Source organism: Culicoides brevitarsis, chromosome 3 (assembly GCF_036172545.1).
Source record: "Culicoides brevitarsis isolate CSIRO-B50_1 chromosome 3, AGI_CSIRO_Cbre_v1, whole genome shotgun sequence".
NCBI classification, from domain to species: domain Eukaryota; kingdom Metazoa; phylum Arthropoda; class Insecta; order Diptera; family Ceratopogonidae; genus Culicoides; species Culicoides brevitarsis.
Window position 1 is genome coordinate 31,347,940 of NC_087087.1, and position 17,797 is coordinate 31,365,736.

Here is a 17,797-nt window from a genome sequence, read left to right on the forward strand (position 1 = left end):
ATTCGATTCCGGAAAATCTTACTTTTTACATATAAGACTCCATTTGGCTGAAAAAAAAGATAAAAATTAATTAAAAGTTGAAATTAATTCTTAAAAATACTGAAAATTTAAATTTTTAATTTATTCCGCAATCGATTTCTCGGCACTTCTGACTTCATTTCTTTACTTTTCTCCAAAAGCTTCATTTTCTTCCTTTTTTCTTCTTCAGCATCTTGACTGTCGTTTTGAGAGCTGTCTGATTCCTCGACATTTTTACCCGCAAAAAGTCCTCGTTTCATTGCCTGATACTTCATAGCTCCCTTATTTTGGATCAGCGATGATTTTTTGAACGAATCTTCCTTTGACGTCTTTTTTTGCTCCGATTCCTTAACTTTTACCTCTTCTTTGCACATTTTACTCAATACTTCAATATTTTTATGATCACTCAACAAGCCACGAACGTCAAAATCTCCATAAGACGGAAGTTCATCCAACATCTGAGGGTCACTATTCGGCAACTTTCGAAACTCACGAATTTGATGTTTTTGCCTCAGCATTGCGTGTAAAAGTGGGAAAAGAATCACGTTGTTGTCGACTTTCTCCAAATTCCATGAAAATCGGTATGGAACGCCGGAAATTTTGTATTTGAATTTTAGTTCAAAGGATTCTGAAGGAGCGAAAATTGCGTCTTCAGAGGGAACGGAGATGATTGACAAAACTTTAGCGGCTTCCAAGGAGTCCATGTGAAGGTTTAATTTCTAAAAAAAAGTTTGAAAATGTTAAAAGCAAATTAAAAACAAAATTTCAATCTTACGTTAGCTTTTTGTATCGCTTCTTCGTGACTTAAGACAGATTTGTAAGTTTCCTTGAAGTCAGTTAGGCAAATGCTCAGTTTTTCATCTTCCGAATCAATTGTAACCACGAAGGTTTTTGTATCAATCGTTAAAATCGACATTTTTTGGTAAAGATTTATCACAGAAGTGTTTTCATCAGAATTCAAATTGTATTGACAAACAAAAGTAGGGATGTCAATAACGTAAAGATTTTGTCATTTTCCCTCCAAAATTTTAATTTCTGAAAAAATCATGTCGAAATAATTATTTTTGTTAAAATTATAAACATAAGCTTCAGAAATTAAAATTTTTCGAAATATTGTTTCAAATTTTCAGTTTAATTAACTTTTTTTTTCTTTTTAATTTTTAAAATTTATAAACGACTTTTGATATTTTGCGAAGTTAAGTAAGATTGTAAGTATTCTAAATATTAAAAAAAAATCAATATAAAAATGGTAAAAATATTAATTAAAATTTTGATTTCTTAAAATTTAAATAAAAATATTGAAAATTGTAAATAATTTCAAAAATTTCGAATAACTTCAAAATTTAGAATAAAATCTAAATTAAAAATTTTCATTAATTTAATTAATTTCAATAAGAATTTTTTAACAAATCGAATGATTTGAATTCAAATTAGAATTTTTTTTTTAATTTATAAAAGATAAAATTTTTTTTTTTACACTATGGGCGAAAAACGGGTCAGAACCTAAATTTGATAAATTTTATAGCTGAAAGTGAAAATTTAGTTCTTTCTCACATATTTTTTGATAACATTTGCTTCATAACACATTTTCGAATAAAAACTAAAAAGCGTTATGAGGCCTATAACGCATTTTCTAAAGAATTTTTTTTTTAAATTTCGAAATTTTTGATTCAAAAAAAGATGAAAATAATTTAATTCAAAAAAATTCAAAATTCAAAATTTAAATTCAAAATAAAAAAATTCAAAAATTTTGAACTTTCACCCTTGACAACCCTACAATTCGCCATTAAAACGAACCCAATGCACATCTGTCAAAAAAATGTCAAATTGATACCTGGTCCCGAATTATAACAGTATCACTTTCATTCGTCTCAAATTTTAACAGTACCAAAATCAAAACAAAAATCCGACAAGCAAAAAAAGTTTTCCAGCTGTGAAAATTTCGCAAAAAAATTGTGAAAAAGTTGTGCAAAACCCGCTTTGACACTCGTGAAATCATGTGCGAAACGTAGATAAATACGTTGCTTGACCATTTAAGTTGAAATTTGGATGTGAAACCTAATTTGTAAGTAGAAAAATGGGCAAAAAAATTCGCGAAAAATTCCCACATACACACAAGAAGTTTTCCTCAATGAATGGATTTTTCGCTGCGGCGTATCGTGTATCGTCGTGTATGGGGTGTTGTACGGGGGAATACGGAAAATGTGCAGCATACAAACACTTTTTTCACTTATTTTACCGCAATGAAGAGTATTGATTTTCATGTGCTGTGCCTTTAAAGTGAGATATTTTGCACTGAAGCAGGAAATAAAGGAAGAAGAAGACACAAAGTCAGTCACATTCGGGCGTTGAGACAACTGAAAATGCCTAAATAAATAAAAAGGGATGCGAGACACCCTGAAAAACGACAAAATAACACAAAAGTGAGTGATGATACGAGTAGTGTTGTAATGAAGAATAATGAATTGACTTACATGGTTTTTGCTGCCGTTTCATGTTTATTATTGTTTACAACGCTCCACAGTACGTCGCGTGTTAGAAACTCGAGCGATAAAATATTCTTCGGGTTTTTTATGACTGCCTTTTGCTAAATTGATAACATCCGAAATTGTTTGCCGTGCGAATGAATGAAAGGCACTCGGAAATTATTATTGTGACCTGAAATGTCGTTTTCGTAGCAAAAAGGTGCCTATTTGATATTATTAGATCAATTATCTGACACATGGCTCCTTTTTTGGCACACAAGGTTTTTTTTTTGTTTTTGCTCAAAAAGGTCATGGAATTACGTAATTAAGAGATTTGTTTGTGTTTGTCGGCAATTAACCCAGTCCCTCCTCCAAAACCGACGGGGGGGAGGGGACGATGTCTCATGACTTTTGTTTACTATTTGCGTTCACCTTTGATGTGGTTTCCGATATGCGGTCATTAATTTCCATTATCATTAATAAATGAGCGCTTTTCCATGCGTCATAGACTCCAGTCGAGCAGCGGCAAATTGCAAATATGGCAGATAAAATGTCTATTTAATTGGACTAAATTACGTGATTATTATGATTAAACTCTTTCACTCGATCTGGAAATCTAGCCGGAGCAATTTGTGACAAAATTAATTCGAATTACATGGAAATTAGTGCGAAATTGTCGCAGTTAAATAATAATAGTGAAAGATGAGACGACGGCATTGAGAGAGTGGGTATGTCCTTGAAGTGCATTTTATAGTTTGTTTTAGCAAAAATTGATTTTTTTTTCGTTTTTATAGTTAAAATATCAAAATTAATAAAAATTTTGATTTTTGAATTTTTTTGATACAATTTATCTTTTAAAGTCTTTTATATTATCTTTTAAAAAAAATAATTAATTTTCGATAAATTCTTGAATTTTAATTTATTTTATGTTTAATTAGTCTTTTAAATTCGATCAAAAATAAAAATTTTATTTAAAATTAAAAAAAATTAAATCAACAAAATTTCATGAAAAATAAGGAATAACTTTTATAATTAAAAAAAAAATAATTTCATAACAAAATAATTATTTTAATAATATTTTTACAAATTTCACTAAAATTATTTTTTTTTAATTTTTTTGCACACAAAATAAAATATTTAAATCAATAATTAATTTGAATTAAATAAAAATAAATAAAATCCAACAAAATTAAATTTAAAAAAAAATAATAATAAATAATAATTAAATTAAATTAAATTATTAAATTAATAATTAATTTATAATTAATTTTTAATTAATTAATAATTTAATTAATTAATTAATAATTTAAAAATTAATTATTATTTTTATTTAAAAAAAATTAAAATTCTAAAAATTAAATTTAAAAAAAAAATTTAAAAAAAAATATTTATTTTAATTAAAATATTTAAAAAAAAATTTAAAAAAAAATATTTTTTTTCAAAAACTTTTTATTCTAATTTTTTTTTTTATAAATATTTTTTAAATTAAATTTTTATTTTATTTTAAATTTTTATTCATTTTGTTGTAAATATTTTTTTAACAAATTAATTAATTTTTAATTAATTAATTAATTTAAGGTTTAAATTTTATTTTTTTTTTAAATTTGAATTAAAATTAATTATTTTATTAATCATTATTTTTTTATTTATTAATATTTAATTTCAAGAAATTATTTTAAAAAATTCAAATTAATTTTAAAAAAAATAAAACTATGGAGAAATAAGAGGAAAAAAATTATAAAAAATTAAAAAAAATTAGAAACTATTAAAAAAAAGAAATTAAGTGAAATTTAATTATTATAGTGAAAAAAAATCAAACGACATGAACATAAATAAATAACAATATACAAATACGGCATAAAATTGTTAATAAAATTGCAAAACAAATTCCGCAGACAATTTAATGATGCAGACAATTTTCCTCGAATTTTGTTAACACTTAAAAACTTCGAGAGCTCCAGACATTTTTCGATGAAAACAGATTCCTACAGTGAAAATTCCCCTTTATTTTTGCTTCATTACCTGATTCGAAGCAATTTCGAAAAAAAAAATATTGAAAAAAAAATCCTCATTAATATTTATAGGAAACGACCACTGTTCGGATAAATAAATAAAAATAAATATAAAACATGCGATAAATTTATTGGAATTCTCTCAAAAAAAAAAACTTTTTTTTTTGTACTTCCGGGACTCCCAAATAAACACTTTTTTTTTTGAAAAGATGTCAACGAACACGAGACTCGTCGAGAAAAGGGAGATGAATAAATAATTTGAGTAACTTTTTTTCCGTATTTTCGTTGGAGAATGACATTTTTTGTGTGTTCTTGATATTTGCATATAACTGCTATTATAATTTTCCCCCGACGACGACGACGAATATTTATTGTGCCTCATTATTATTAAAACCTATCGTCGTGTCGTCATTACGAATGCGACCGCCGAAATATAGGTACAGATGTTTTTTTTCATTCGGGAAGTTTTATGATGTTGTTTTTGTTGCATAATTTCGGAAAATTTATTTGTTCGGCAAGTCATGCACACACGCAGAAACTGGAAATTATAAATTTTTTTGCCAGTTGCGTGATGAGGAAAATTTTGTGCCACAAAATAAAAAAAAGAGCAATTTAAGGACACTCGAATTTTTCCGTGAGCTTTATCCTTGGATTGTGCTTGACATGTGTTGGTGTTGCGAGAGAGTGTTTTTGAGAGTTGCTTTGATGCGGAGAGACCACAAAGAGGAAATAATTGCTCGTAACAATGCAAAATTGTGTGTGTGTGCCATATGCGTTGTCACCTGCAGTCAGTTACTGTGCCTCGTGTAAATATACTGCAGGTCAAGGACATCAATCCATATTGGAGGAGTCCCAGGAGATGCGTTCGTTTAACTTTAAATCTCTTGGCGGCACTCACACAACAAATGTTTTTGCTGTCATTTTGGATTAGGAAGTTTGTTTGTTTGAGCAAGGCAAAAAAAAAAAAGAAAAAGTTGGGAAAGAACCTTGAAAGTGAGTTAAGAATTATGGCATGAGCGTATTTTTTTTTTTTTTTATTAAAAACTAAAAAAAAAAGATTTATCGATTAAAAACTTACTTTATTACGCAATTTAAGCCCATTTATTTTTTTTTTTGTTTTTTTTTAAATTTAAATAAAAATAATTTTTTGTTTTTTTATTTTTTATATATTTGTTTTATAATTTTTATTTTTGAAAAAATTATTTGAATTTAGTATTAAAGAATTATATTTTTAAAAAATCCTCAAGAGATGGCGTTGTAATAGAAAAAAAATATTTTAGACGAAATTTAATTTTAAATACTTAAAATTTTCAAATTTTTACAAAATATTTCAGTTTTTTAGACAATTTTGATTATTTTAAAGAATTTTTTTATTTACAAAACTTAAATTAAATAAATTTTGATCAATTAAGAAAAATCCCATCAACAGATGGCGCTAAAAATCACACATTTAACATAATTGAAAATGTGAACATTTTTGTAGGAAATTGACTTGAAATAGATCAAATTCAAGAATTCATAACTGGAGTTCCTATTCATAAATTTTATGTAATTTGAAAATGCTGAAAATATTCAAAAGGTGGCGTTATAGATGAAAAATTCATTATAATTTTAAACTGAACTCTACGATAAAATTTAAAATTCTCAAATTCGAGTAACTTTAAGAATTTTGTATTAAAAAAAACTGATCGATTTTTAATTAAATCAATTTTTATAAAATTAATAAAAAATCTAATCAACAGATGGCGCTTTAAATTACAAATTTTATATTAATTATTCAAAATAAGTTTAATTTTGAGAGGAATTCACTTAAAAACCTGAAAATTTATGAATTTCATCAATTTTTTTGTTTTGTTTTTGAAGAAAATAATTATTTCATTATATTTTTTATACAAAACAGCAATTTTTTATTTAAAATTTATCCGATAGATGGCGCTTTATTCATAAATAATAAGAAAATTCATAAAAATTCGTAAAATTAAATTTAAAATTAAAATTTTGCAAGTAATTGAAAAAAAATAAAAAAAAAACAATATAATTTGTACGATAGATGGTGCTTTATTAATTAATTCATAGAAAATTGTGCAAAATACGGGAAATTTTCAATTAAAAAATTTTTAAATTATTTTTTTTGCAATAATTTTTTCATACAATTTATTGACATTATTTTGCAAACAAAAACTAAAATTTGTTAAAAAAATTAATAAAAAAATAATTTATCCAATAGATAAATTTTTTAATTAATTTATAGAAAATTGTGCAAAATACGTGAAATTTTCAGTTTAAAAATTTTCAAATAATTTTTTTTTTAAATTTATTTTTTCATACAATTTTTTGACATTCTTTTGAACGAAAACTCCAAAATTTGTAAAAAAAAGAATAAAAAATAATTTTTCCAACAGAGGGCGCTTTAATTTCAATTTAATCAAAAAAAACCTCCATGGAGCAAATTTTCTTCTATTTTAAAATAAAATAAATTTCACACTCAAGTCTCTCGAGAAATAACTCGAAATAACAATAAAAATGCATTAAGAACGAAGAAAACGTCACTCCAGAACGAGAAAAGCAAAAAAGTTTTCGGACAAGCCATCATCTTCATGCATAAAGAAACTAGTTTCCGGTAAATTTCACATTTTCGACATTTCATTTTTTTTTTCTACGAAACAAAAAAAAATAATAAATTTAGCACGAATGTCCTGTGTTTGAAAATCGATGGCGTTCATTCATTTTTTTTTTGTATTTATTTATTTCTGAAGAAGTGAACTAGAAAAAAGCATGTGCTACAATCGCAACAAAACAAAACAAAGCAAAAAAAGGAAAATAGGTGAAAATTATTGATCTGTTGCATGAGTTGTGAGTGTACAGAGCGACAGACATAGGCAAATTTATGATTATTATTAGAAAAAATTATTCAACTCGCTCACATGAAATGTGCCATTAGCTGGAGAAATGACGACGAAAAACACTATATTTACAAATAAATACAACAAAATGGCAAAATGTGGCAAGTTTTTGGAGAAAAAGGCGAAAAAGGGGGCACAAATAGAGAAATCTAATATCCTTGTCAGCATTAATTTTGGCATTGATTCAAATTTTGCCGTGCACGACAACATCATTAAACACACGAACGAACGACGTCGTACGAGCGACACCATAAACTCGTTCTCTCTCGCAAAACTCGTAGCTATAATGTACCTTTTCATTTCCTTCTGTTTTCAGTTGAGTTTAAAACGTGAACGGAAGAACATATTTGGTACGTCGTCGGCATCCGAAACACACAGACGCGAGAAAAATCTCCATAAATTTTTAATTTTTTACGACGCGGCGCAACGATGGAAGTGCATCAGAACGGCCAAACTCCGTTAAAATCGCAAATTGCGCCACTTATGAGTACGCCGCCCGGTTCGCTTCTCATGACAAACAACAACAACAATGGCAGCAGCGGCAAAAGTGACAGCAGCGGCGGCAGCGGGAAACGCAAAAACGACAAACCGCACATCGGGTCGTCGCCAAAGCGAAATCGCACCGGCAACAACAAGCAACAGAACGGCGATGCGCCCGTCAATCAGACGAAAAATACCGTCGCGTTGCTCAATGAGCTCCGGAAGAACGTCGTTTACGAGGTTGAGTCGCAAAATGGACCGGTGCATGCGCCCGTTTTCACCATGAGCGTTGTGGTAAGTGCATTTTTTTGTGTTTTCGCGTTAATTGCGTTAAAAATGCTTTTAAGGGAACGATTCGAATGGAAAATATTTTGGGTGCAGATCCTAATTTCGAGTTAAATGACGTGATGTGACGTGGATTGATACGAAAATTTGATCATCCGTCAATCAAGTGATTTTTGTGCAAAATTTTTCATTTATTTTTTGTTAACCTTTTTTCAGTGAAACGCATTTTAAGTCATTTAAATAGTTATTTTTCGTATGGAAAATTATCAAAAGTTGGTAAAAAGTGACAAAATTCAAAATTTATGAAAAATGATGAACAATTTTAAATGTTTTTAAAAATTATTCGGAAATATTCGAAAAAATTAGAAAAAATCAAGAACAATTTTTAATGCAAAATTTATAAATTTATTTATTTTTTTTTTAATTTGTGGAAAATTTTGGAAAATTAAAAAAAATATGAAATATTTAAAAAAAAAATAAAATTAAAAAAAAAAAAAATTAAAAAATTTTAAAAAAAAAACTTTTTTAAAAAATTGTGGAAAACTTGAGAAAATTCGGAAAAATTATGAAATTAAATTATTTAATTTAAAATTTTTTATTTTTTTAAAAAATTTGTGAACAATTTCGAGAAAATTATAAAAAAAAAATTTCAGTCGAATTTCAGTGAAACTTTTATTAAGAAAAAAGTCATGAAAAATTTTTTTTTTTGAAAATAGTTTGCTTTGAAAAAAAATTTTTTGAATTTTGTGAGAGTCTTTTAAGTAAAAATTTTTATAAAATCAGGAAAAGTTCGAAAAATTTAGAATTAATTTGAAATCTTTTGATTTCTTTCAGATATCAAAAATATTTTTAAAAATCATTTGGATAAATTAAATTTTTAAAAACAAAAATGAAATAGTTTTTTGTTGTATCTAAAAAAAAAATTCAGGAAAAAAAATCAAAAAAAATTATAAAAAATTCATTTTTTTAAAATTTTTTGAAAATTAATTTAAAAATTGTCAAATTTTTTTTTTTTTTTTTAAAATTTTTATTTTTATATTTTTTTTAAAAAAAATTAATAAAAATTTTAATTAATAAAAAAAAAATTAAAAAATAAATAAAAATTTTAATTAAATAATAAGAAAAATAAAGTTCAATAAAAAATAATAATTTAAAATTTTAGGAAAATTTAGAAATTTTTTAAAAAAATCTCAAGCAAATTTCTAAAAACTCAAAAAAAAAAAATACAAAAATACGATTACTTAATTTTTCTTTTATTCCGTGAATGCTTTTTTATTTTTTTTTTCTTTTTAGTTTTGTGGCATAAAAAGATACCTTTCATGTTATAAATAAAAAAAAAATCCTAGAATAATCACGTGCTCCGAATTATTTATTTATTTACATTTTTTCAACAATGTTTCGTTGTTAGTTACTTACCTTACCAACGGTTTTATGAACAAAATTTCATTAAAAAAAATTGAATTCTTAAAATTGCACGTTAAGGAATAAATTTCATTCATTTTAAATGAAAAATTTTAAGAATTCAATCCGAAATTGATTTTTTTTAATGAAAACTTTTCATAATTGATGAGAAAATGGAGACGCCTGGTACGAAATTAAATTGATTTCACGCGAATTCACAACTTTTCGTTCTTTTAACCGTTGAGAATCAAAGTTCATTGATGATGATGATGATCATAAATGCAAACAAATAAAAAGTATCGAATCCACGGTTGCACACGATAAACATCAAACAAACAAAAGAGAATTGAAAATTTATCAATCGATTTTCTTTGTTCAATTCTCTTTTTTTTATATTTTTTTGATTTTTTTCTAATTTGTCTGAAACATAAATTTAGGTTGACGGCACAAAGTATTACGGCAAAGGACGCAGCAAGAAAATTGCACGAGCGGAGGCAGCTGCGGCAGCCCTTCGTGACTTTGTGCAGTTCAAGGATTCGACGGCGACGCTTGCCCTCACGCCAAACGACCTGAAAAACGTTGACTTTACCAGCGACGAGCAACTCGAAAACGGTACAAATTTGCAATCTGCACCCCCTACTTCTACTTTACTCCATCATACTACTAGTAGCAATAGTTCTTGCAGCACAATTATCGCTTCCACAAACAATATTAATAACAATATTTTGACTAGTGAAGCGAGTAATTCATTGACATTATCATTACAACCTGAGTTAATTGAGAATGTGCAACGTAGTTTAGCTTTGCATAGTTCCAAAACAAAAACACTCCTCAGTGAGACAAACAATGGGACAGAGTTGTGGGTACAGAGACTAGAAAGCAAGTATCAGTTTGTTTACGTTTTTTTCTTTCTTTTTAATTAATTTTTATGATTTTTTTTTTAACTCGAAAAATTTTTAGGTCGTGCCGAATTATTTTTTAAATTTTTTGTTCCTCTTTTGAAACGTGAAAAATCCAATGGGAAAAAATTTTTTGAAAAAAAAAATATCTTGAGTCTTAAAAAATTTTTTTTAGGAATTATTTTTTAAAAACAAGCGAAGTTCTTTTTTACTTCCGAATTATAAAAAATAATTATTTTTATAACCAAAAATTTTATTTAAAAAATTTCTATTTTCAAAATTTAATTATTATTTTAAAAATTAATTAATTAATAATTATTTTTTTTTATATAAAAATTATTTTTAAATTAAATAAAACGGTAAAATAAATTAAAATAAATAATTAATTGATAAAAATTAATTTAATTTAAAAATTAAATAATTTTAATTTTTAAGGAAATTACAAAAAAAATTATCTTGAGCTTTCAAAAAAAAATTAAACAATTATTTAAAACAAAAAAAAATGAATAATTAATAAAAGCATATTTATTTTTTTTTTAAATTTATTTAAAAATATGTGCATTTAAAATTTGAAATTTTTTGAAAAAATATTTTATTCAATAATAATTTATTTATTAAACAATTATTTATTAATAATTTAAATAAAATAATAAATTATTATTAAAAAATTTTTTAAAATTAAATATTTAACAAAAATTAAATGGAATAAAATAATTAATTAAAATTTTAAAAAATTAAATAAAAATTAATAATTATAATTTTAAATAAAAAATATTAAAAATTATTATAAAATTAATTTTTCGTTTTAAAATCAAAATTTTTAATAATTAAAATATTTTTATTATTAAAATCTATTTTTTTCTAATTTAAAGGCTCAAGATAAAATTAAAAATAAAAAAAAAATAATTAATAAAAAATTAAATAATAATTTTTAAAAATTTTTAAAGGGTTACAGGATTAAGTTTTAAAATTTATGGAACAAAAATCTTCAAAATAATTCGTAACGGCCTTCAACAAAAAACCGAAACAAAATTGTCTCCCCCTTTTTTATTTAAATTTCTCTCTTCAAACCTTCTTTCGTTCTTTAATCTTGATTTTTTATCTATTTTTTTCGTTTCGTTTGTGGTGTGAACTGAATGGATTTTTCCTTTTTCCAACAATTTTAAGTTTTAACAATTTTAATAGTATAATATAATCCTAATAATAATCTATTTTCGTAAAAAAATATCGATGTTGTGTCAAAAAAAAAAAAGTATTCTAGAAAATTAAAGGCTGTGTGTTGTGTGAACGGCTTTTGTTTCGTAATTGATTTTTGTTTTGTTTTGTCATTTATTTCCGTTATTCAATCTGATGTTATGTGTATATTTTTATTTATTCTAATTATTTCCATTTTATGAAAAAAATAAAACTAAAATAAACAGAAGGAAAAAAAGAGAAGCTGCTAAAAAAGAGAAAAATATGCAGACAAAACAAAATATTTATGAGAAAAAGATAAAAAAAAGGAGTGCGGTGAGAGAGGAAGAAAGAGAAGGGTTCAAAAGTTTGAAGAAAATGATGATGATGATGTCTTTTTAATTCTTCTTTCTTTCATTTTATTCAGAACTATGTTGTTTGCTAAGGTTTTTTCAAAAAGTTTTCTTCTTATTCATCCTTTTGAATGGCTTCTTTTATCGCAAAACTAACTTTAACTCTTTTTTTCAAAAGGAATTATGAATGTTTTGATTGGAAATTCATGTTCTTTTGACTTTTTGATGTCTGTTCGTTACAGGGAAAAATTAAAATTTTAAAAAACATTTTTTTTAAAAAATTTTTAATAAAATTTTTAACTTGAGAATTTTTAGCTGAACAATTTAGTTAAAAATGAGACATTTTTTCTAAAAAATTTTTTTTGTTCCTAAAAAAATTAAAATAATTAATTAAAAAATTTTAAAATTAATATTTAAAATTTAAATAATAATTAAAAAAATTAGGTAAATATTTTTAAATTAATAAAAAAAAAATAAATAAAATTTTTAAATTATAAAATATTAAATTTAAATTAATTAATTTAATTTTAATTAATTAAAAAAATATTAATTCAGTTAATTTTTTTAAAAATTCATTTAATTATTATTTTTTTTTTAAATAATTCAAAATAAATTTTTAGAAATATTTTAATAATTGAATTAAAATATTATTTTTTAAATATTTTTTTAAATAAATAAATTAATTTTTTAAATTAATAAAAAATAAAAAAAATTAAATAAAAATAATAAAATAAAATATAATAAAATTTAATTTATTTAAATCAATAAAAAAAAATAAAATTTAAATAATTATTTTAAAATATTAATATTATTAAAATAATTTGAATTATTTAATTTAACTTAAATTCATTAAAAAAAATTAATTAAATTGAAATTATCAAAATTATTTTAATTAATTTTTTTTTTAAATAATTCAAAATGAATTTTTAAAAATATTTCAATAATTCAATTAAAATTAATATTATTAAATATTAAAAATTATTTTTTTTTTAAATTTTTATAAATTTTTTAATAAATCATTTTTTTTTAATTATTAAAAATTTAAAAATTAAAAAACTCACAAACAATTAAAAATTGAATTATTAAAAATTTATAACTGAAAATCCTGACATAACTTTTCTCCGCCTCAAAACCACACATAACGGCATCAAATTACGACGACGGAAAAATCGCAGCTGTTCCGTTTTTGAAAGACACCGTTGTTTGTCTTTCAGCAAAATAATTCCCCGGAGCACAAACGCAATGCCACTAACCCTTTGCGATGCGGTAAATCGTCTCATTCCGCTTTAAAAAAATTTTCAGCATGCCATTTAATTAATTATCGACAGAAAATACGTGCATCAGCTTTTTCATCGCATGACCAAATTTCGACGACGGAGACATGGAATGATAAATGGACCGAATTTAGGGACGAAAGTCGTCATTATGTCTAATCCATCCGTTTTTATCTCTCAATTTATCACCTTTTTGTCTGCATTTTTTTTATTCTTAGCAGCTTTTTTTCCATTTTCCTTAAAAAAAGAAAAAAAATCCTTACCCCGAAAAAAAATGCATCAATAATAATTTTATTTATCTCCTTCTATCTGCAACTAACTTAAAAAAAACCTTCTGTGTGTCCCTTGAAGCAATAAAAAAATTTTTTGGTGGTATTTTTCGATGTTTGTTGTTGTTGTTGTTGTAACTATGTCTATAACCTTAATATACTTAATATCTAGAAATAAGTTTATTTCCCGTATGATAATCCATATAAATAAATTAAATCATTCATACTCAACTTCTACCAACTAAACTGCTCTTTAAATATAGACGAGGAGACATAAAAAAAAGATTTATTGGGAACTTAAGTTATTCCTAATAAATCTTTACTTTCCTCATCTTCTTCTCCGAATTTTCTTCTTCTTCTTGCACATACATCACACAAAAACACAAACACACACAAAAAACTAGAAAAATAGAAAAAATCACCGTAGTGCACAAATTTTTATGAATTTTTTGGAATTTGCGACATTTTTTTCTCATTTTTCATTTTTTTTCTCCTTTTTTCTCTCTCTTTCAAATTGTTTGGAATTTTTAAATAGAAATTACCAAGTCACTCGCCGCTCAAGCCGAACAGGGCAAAAATGTGTGCGAAAAAGGTCCCGTAATGTTGCTCCATGAGATTTTCAGCGACGTGCAGTTTGATTGCTTGTCGAGTGACGGACCGCAACACTCCAAGTTCAAAGTTCAAGCCATGGTGACAAATAAAAAGTTTGAGGGAACAGGTAAGATTTTGATTTTTTAAGATTTTTTTAAATTAATTTGAGGAAAAATTTCAGGTCCTTCGAAGAAAGCGGCGAAAAATGCAGCAGCAAAGGCAGCTCTTGCTTCGTTGTGTAACATTTCGTACAGTCCGTTGCAGCAAACGGCGATTGCAGTACCAAAAGCGTCGACGGAGGATGGAAAGGATGTTGAATTGCCACAAACGTTTGCGGATGTGATTGGAAAGTGAGTTGAATTTTTTTTCTGTAATTAAAATTAAAATTAAAATTAAAATTAAAATTAAAATTAAAATTAAAATTAAAATTAAAATTAAAATTAAAATTAAAATTAAAATTAAAATTAAAATTAAAATTAAAATTAAAATTAAAATTAAAATTAAAATTAAAATTAAAATTAAAATTAAAATTAAAATTAAAATTAAAATTAAAATTAAAATTAAAATTAAAATTAAAATTAAAATTAAAATTAAAATTAAAATTAAAATTAAAATTAAAAATTAAAAATTAAAATTAAAATAAATTAAATAATTAATTAAAAATTAATTAATTAAAAATTAAAATTAAAAAAAAATTATTAAAATTAAAATTAAAAAAATTAAAATTATTAAAATTAAAAATTAAAATTATTAAAATTATTAAAATTATTAAAATTATTAAAATTATTAAAATTATTAAAATTATTAAAATTATTAAAATTATTAAAATTATTAAAATTATTAAAATTATTAAAATTATTAAAATTATTAAAATTATTAAAATTATTAAAATTATTAAAATTATTAAAATTATTAAAATTATTAAAATTATTAAAATTATTAAAATTATTAAAATTATTAAAATTATTAAAATTATTAAAATTATTAAAATTATTAAAATTATTAAAATTATTAAAATTATTAAAATTATTAAAATTATTAAAATTATTAAAATTATTAAAATTATTAAAATTATTAAAATTATTAAAATTATTAAAATTATTAAAATTATTAAAATTATTAAAATTATTAAAATTATTAAAATTATTAAAATTATTAAAATTATTAAAATTATTAAAATTATTAAAATTATTAAAATTATTAAAATTATTAAAATTATTAAAATTATTAAAATTATTAAAATTATTAAAATTATTAAAATTATTAAAATTATTAAAATTATTAAAATTATTAAAATTATTAAAATTATTAAAATTAAAAATTATTAAAATTATTAAAATTATTAAAATTATTAAAATTATTAAAATTATTAAAATTATTAAAATTATTAAAATTATTAAAATTATTAAAATTATTAAAATTATTAAAATTATTAAAATTATTAAAATTATTAAAATTATTAAAATTATTAAAATTATTAAAATTATTAAAATTATTAAAATTATTAAAATTATTAAAATTATTAAAATTATTAAAATTATTAAAATTATTAAAATTATTTTTAAAAAATTTTTAAAATTATTAAAATTAAAAATTATTAAAATTATTAAAATTATTAAAATTATTAAAATTCTTAAAATTATTAAAATTATTAAAATTATTAAAATTATTAAAATTAAAAAAAAATTTAAAAAAAATAATTTTTAATTTAAAAAAAAATCTTTTTACGACATTTTTAATAATTTCTTTTCCCTTTCTTTCCAGATTGGTGCTCGACAAATTCTCCGACATCATGAAAGGCAAAGAGCAATACGCACGTCGCAAAGTTCTCGCTGGCATCGTAATGACCCGCGACTCCGACACCTCTTCGGCACAAGTTATTTGCGCAACTACCGGCACCAAATGCGTCAGTGGCGAATACATGAGTGTCTCTGGTACCGTTGTCAACGATTGTCACGCCGAAATTGTGGCACGTCGTTGTCTCATGGAATACTTTTACCAACAACTCCGCTTGCATTCGTCAGAATTCCCCCCAGAACGCGCCAAGGACTCAATTTTCCTGAAACCCGAGAACGGAAGCGGAAAATATCGCCTGCGACACGACATCCAGTTCCATTTGTACATCAATACGGCGCCGTGTGGCGATGCCCGAGTTTTCAGTCCGCACGAAGCTGACACGATTAATGGGGACAAACATCCGAACCGGAAGGCACGCGGGCAGTTGAGGACTAAAGTTGAGTCGGGAGAAGGAACGATTCCGGTAAAAAGTTCGGAGGGGATTCAAACGTGGGATGGGGTTTTGCAAGGAGCGCGTTTACTGACGATGTCTTGTTCGGACAAAATTGCGCGATGGAACGTTCTGGGCTTGCAAGGATCTTTGTTGTCGTCGATTATTGAGCCGGTTTATTTGACGTCGATCGTGCTCGGGAGTCTTTTGCATCCGGATCACATGTATCGCGCCATCTGTGGGCGAATCGAAAATGCCGTGCAAGGTCTTCCGCCGCCATACAAGATGAACAAACCGAAATTGGCGCTCGTGACGTCGTCAGAAGCTCGAAGTCAACTCAAACCGCCCAACTTTTCCGTCAATTGGATCATCGGATGTGAGGATGTCGAAGTAGTGAATGCCTTTACGGGTCGTCCCGAGGGCGGCACGAGCACCAGTAAGACATCGCGCCTCACGAAACAAATGTTTTTCCAGCGATACGCGTCGCTGATCAAAGTTTTGCCGCAAATCGAGAAGCACGAGATCACGGAGGACTACAGCGACGCCAAAATGGCCGTCAAGGACTACCAGATGGCGAAAAAGGAACTTTTTGCGGCCTTTCAACGCGAGGATTTCGGCACGTGGTTGAAGAAACCCATCGAGCAGGACCAATTTGTGCTGCTCGACTACAACGACAAATGACTACCCCAGCAAAAGGAGCCGGAGCCCGAGAAGCCCGTTGCCCCGAAGCCATCGCCCGTCGTCGTCGCCGCATCAACGATCTGTCAATTCAATTCTAAAAAACCTGTGAGCAATTATTGTATGATTAGGAATAAGAGCAAAAGCATTCGAAAACTCAACCGCAAAGCGTCCCTTGCCGCGAAAAAACCCCCTGGGGGCAAAAATAACAACAACAACTACAACAACAAGAACAAAAATGATGACAGTTTATTATTTTTCTCAGAATAGTGTCAGGTCTTTGTACTTGGATTAAGTAAAAGTGGTGTCACAGTACAACAATGAGGCTTTTAACTCACATTTTAAACAAAAAAAAAACATAAAAACCAAACAAAACCGTGTCTTCCTAGCTACAGCACACGAACGACGACGCATCATTAACATTAAAAAACTTAAATATTTACCAAAAAAAAAAAAAACCAAAATACTTGTACTGTGATATCATTCCTTTCACTTAGTATTCAAGACGAATGGCAATAATTATTAAAGAAAAAACACGAAAACCTGCGAAAAACCACATACAATACACGTTCGATGTCATTACTCATACAAAGGCTCTTGAATTGAAGCCATTCTAGGAAATATATTAATAAACTGACATCATTTCTCTCTCGCGTTCGCGTTCTTTTTCTTAGATTTTATGTCACGGAGTCAACTCCAAAAAAATCATGACAATTACTCGTATAAAATAATTTTTAAGAAATTATAGAAAACAGATTTTTAAAAAATA

General features: G+C 25.2%; 2 protein-coding genes across 3 annotated transcripts; one reads left to right on the forward strand and one right to left on the reverse strand.

The window, feature by feature from the left end:
* Nucleotides 1–6: 6 nt before the first annotated feature.
* LOC134834967 (uncharacterized) lies at nt 7–975 on the reverse strand. Its single transcript, XM_063849803.1, has 2 exons — nt 794–975; nt 7–737 (listed from the first exon to the last, which is right to left on the reverse strand). Exons 1-2 carry the CDS (start codon nt 932–934, stop codon nt 108–110), a joined length of 771 nt encoding a protein of 256 aa, XP_063705873.1. The 5' UTR covers nt 935–975; the 3' UTR covers nt 7–107.
* A 942-nt stretch (nt 976–1,917) lies between these two features.
* On the forward strand, nt 1,918–17,392 carry LOC134833059 (double-stranded RNA-specific editase Adar). Of its 2 annotated transcripts, none has more exons than XM_063847229.1 (6): nt 1,918–2,083; nt 7,715–8,172; nt 10,002–10,443; nt 14,068–14,250; nt 14,305–14,473; nt 15,888–17,392. In XM_063847229.1, exons 2-6 carry the CDS (start codon nt 7,828–7,830, stop codon nt 17,029–17,031), a joined length of 2,283 nt encoding a protein of 760 aa, XP_063703299.1. In that variant the 5' UTR covers nt 1,918–2,083; nt 7,715–7,827; the 3' UTR covers nt 17,032–17,392. The 2 variants fall into 2 exon arrangements, with proteins under 2 accessions (XP_063703299.1, XP_063703300.1); XM_063847230.1 differs by having other exon boundaries at nt 10,002–10,176.
* Nucleotides 17,393–17,797: the final 405 nt, after the last annotated feature.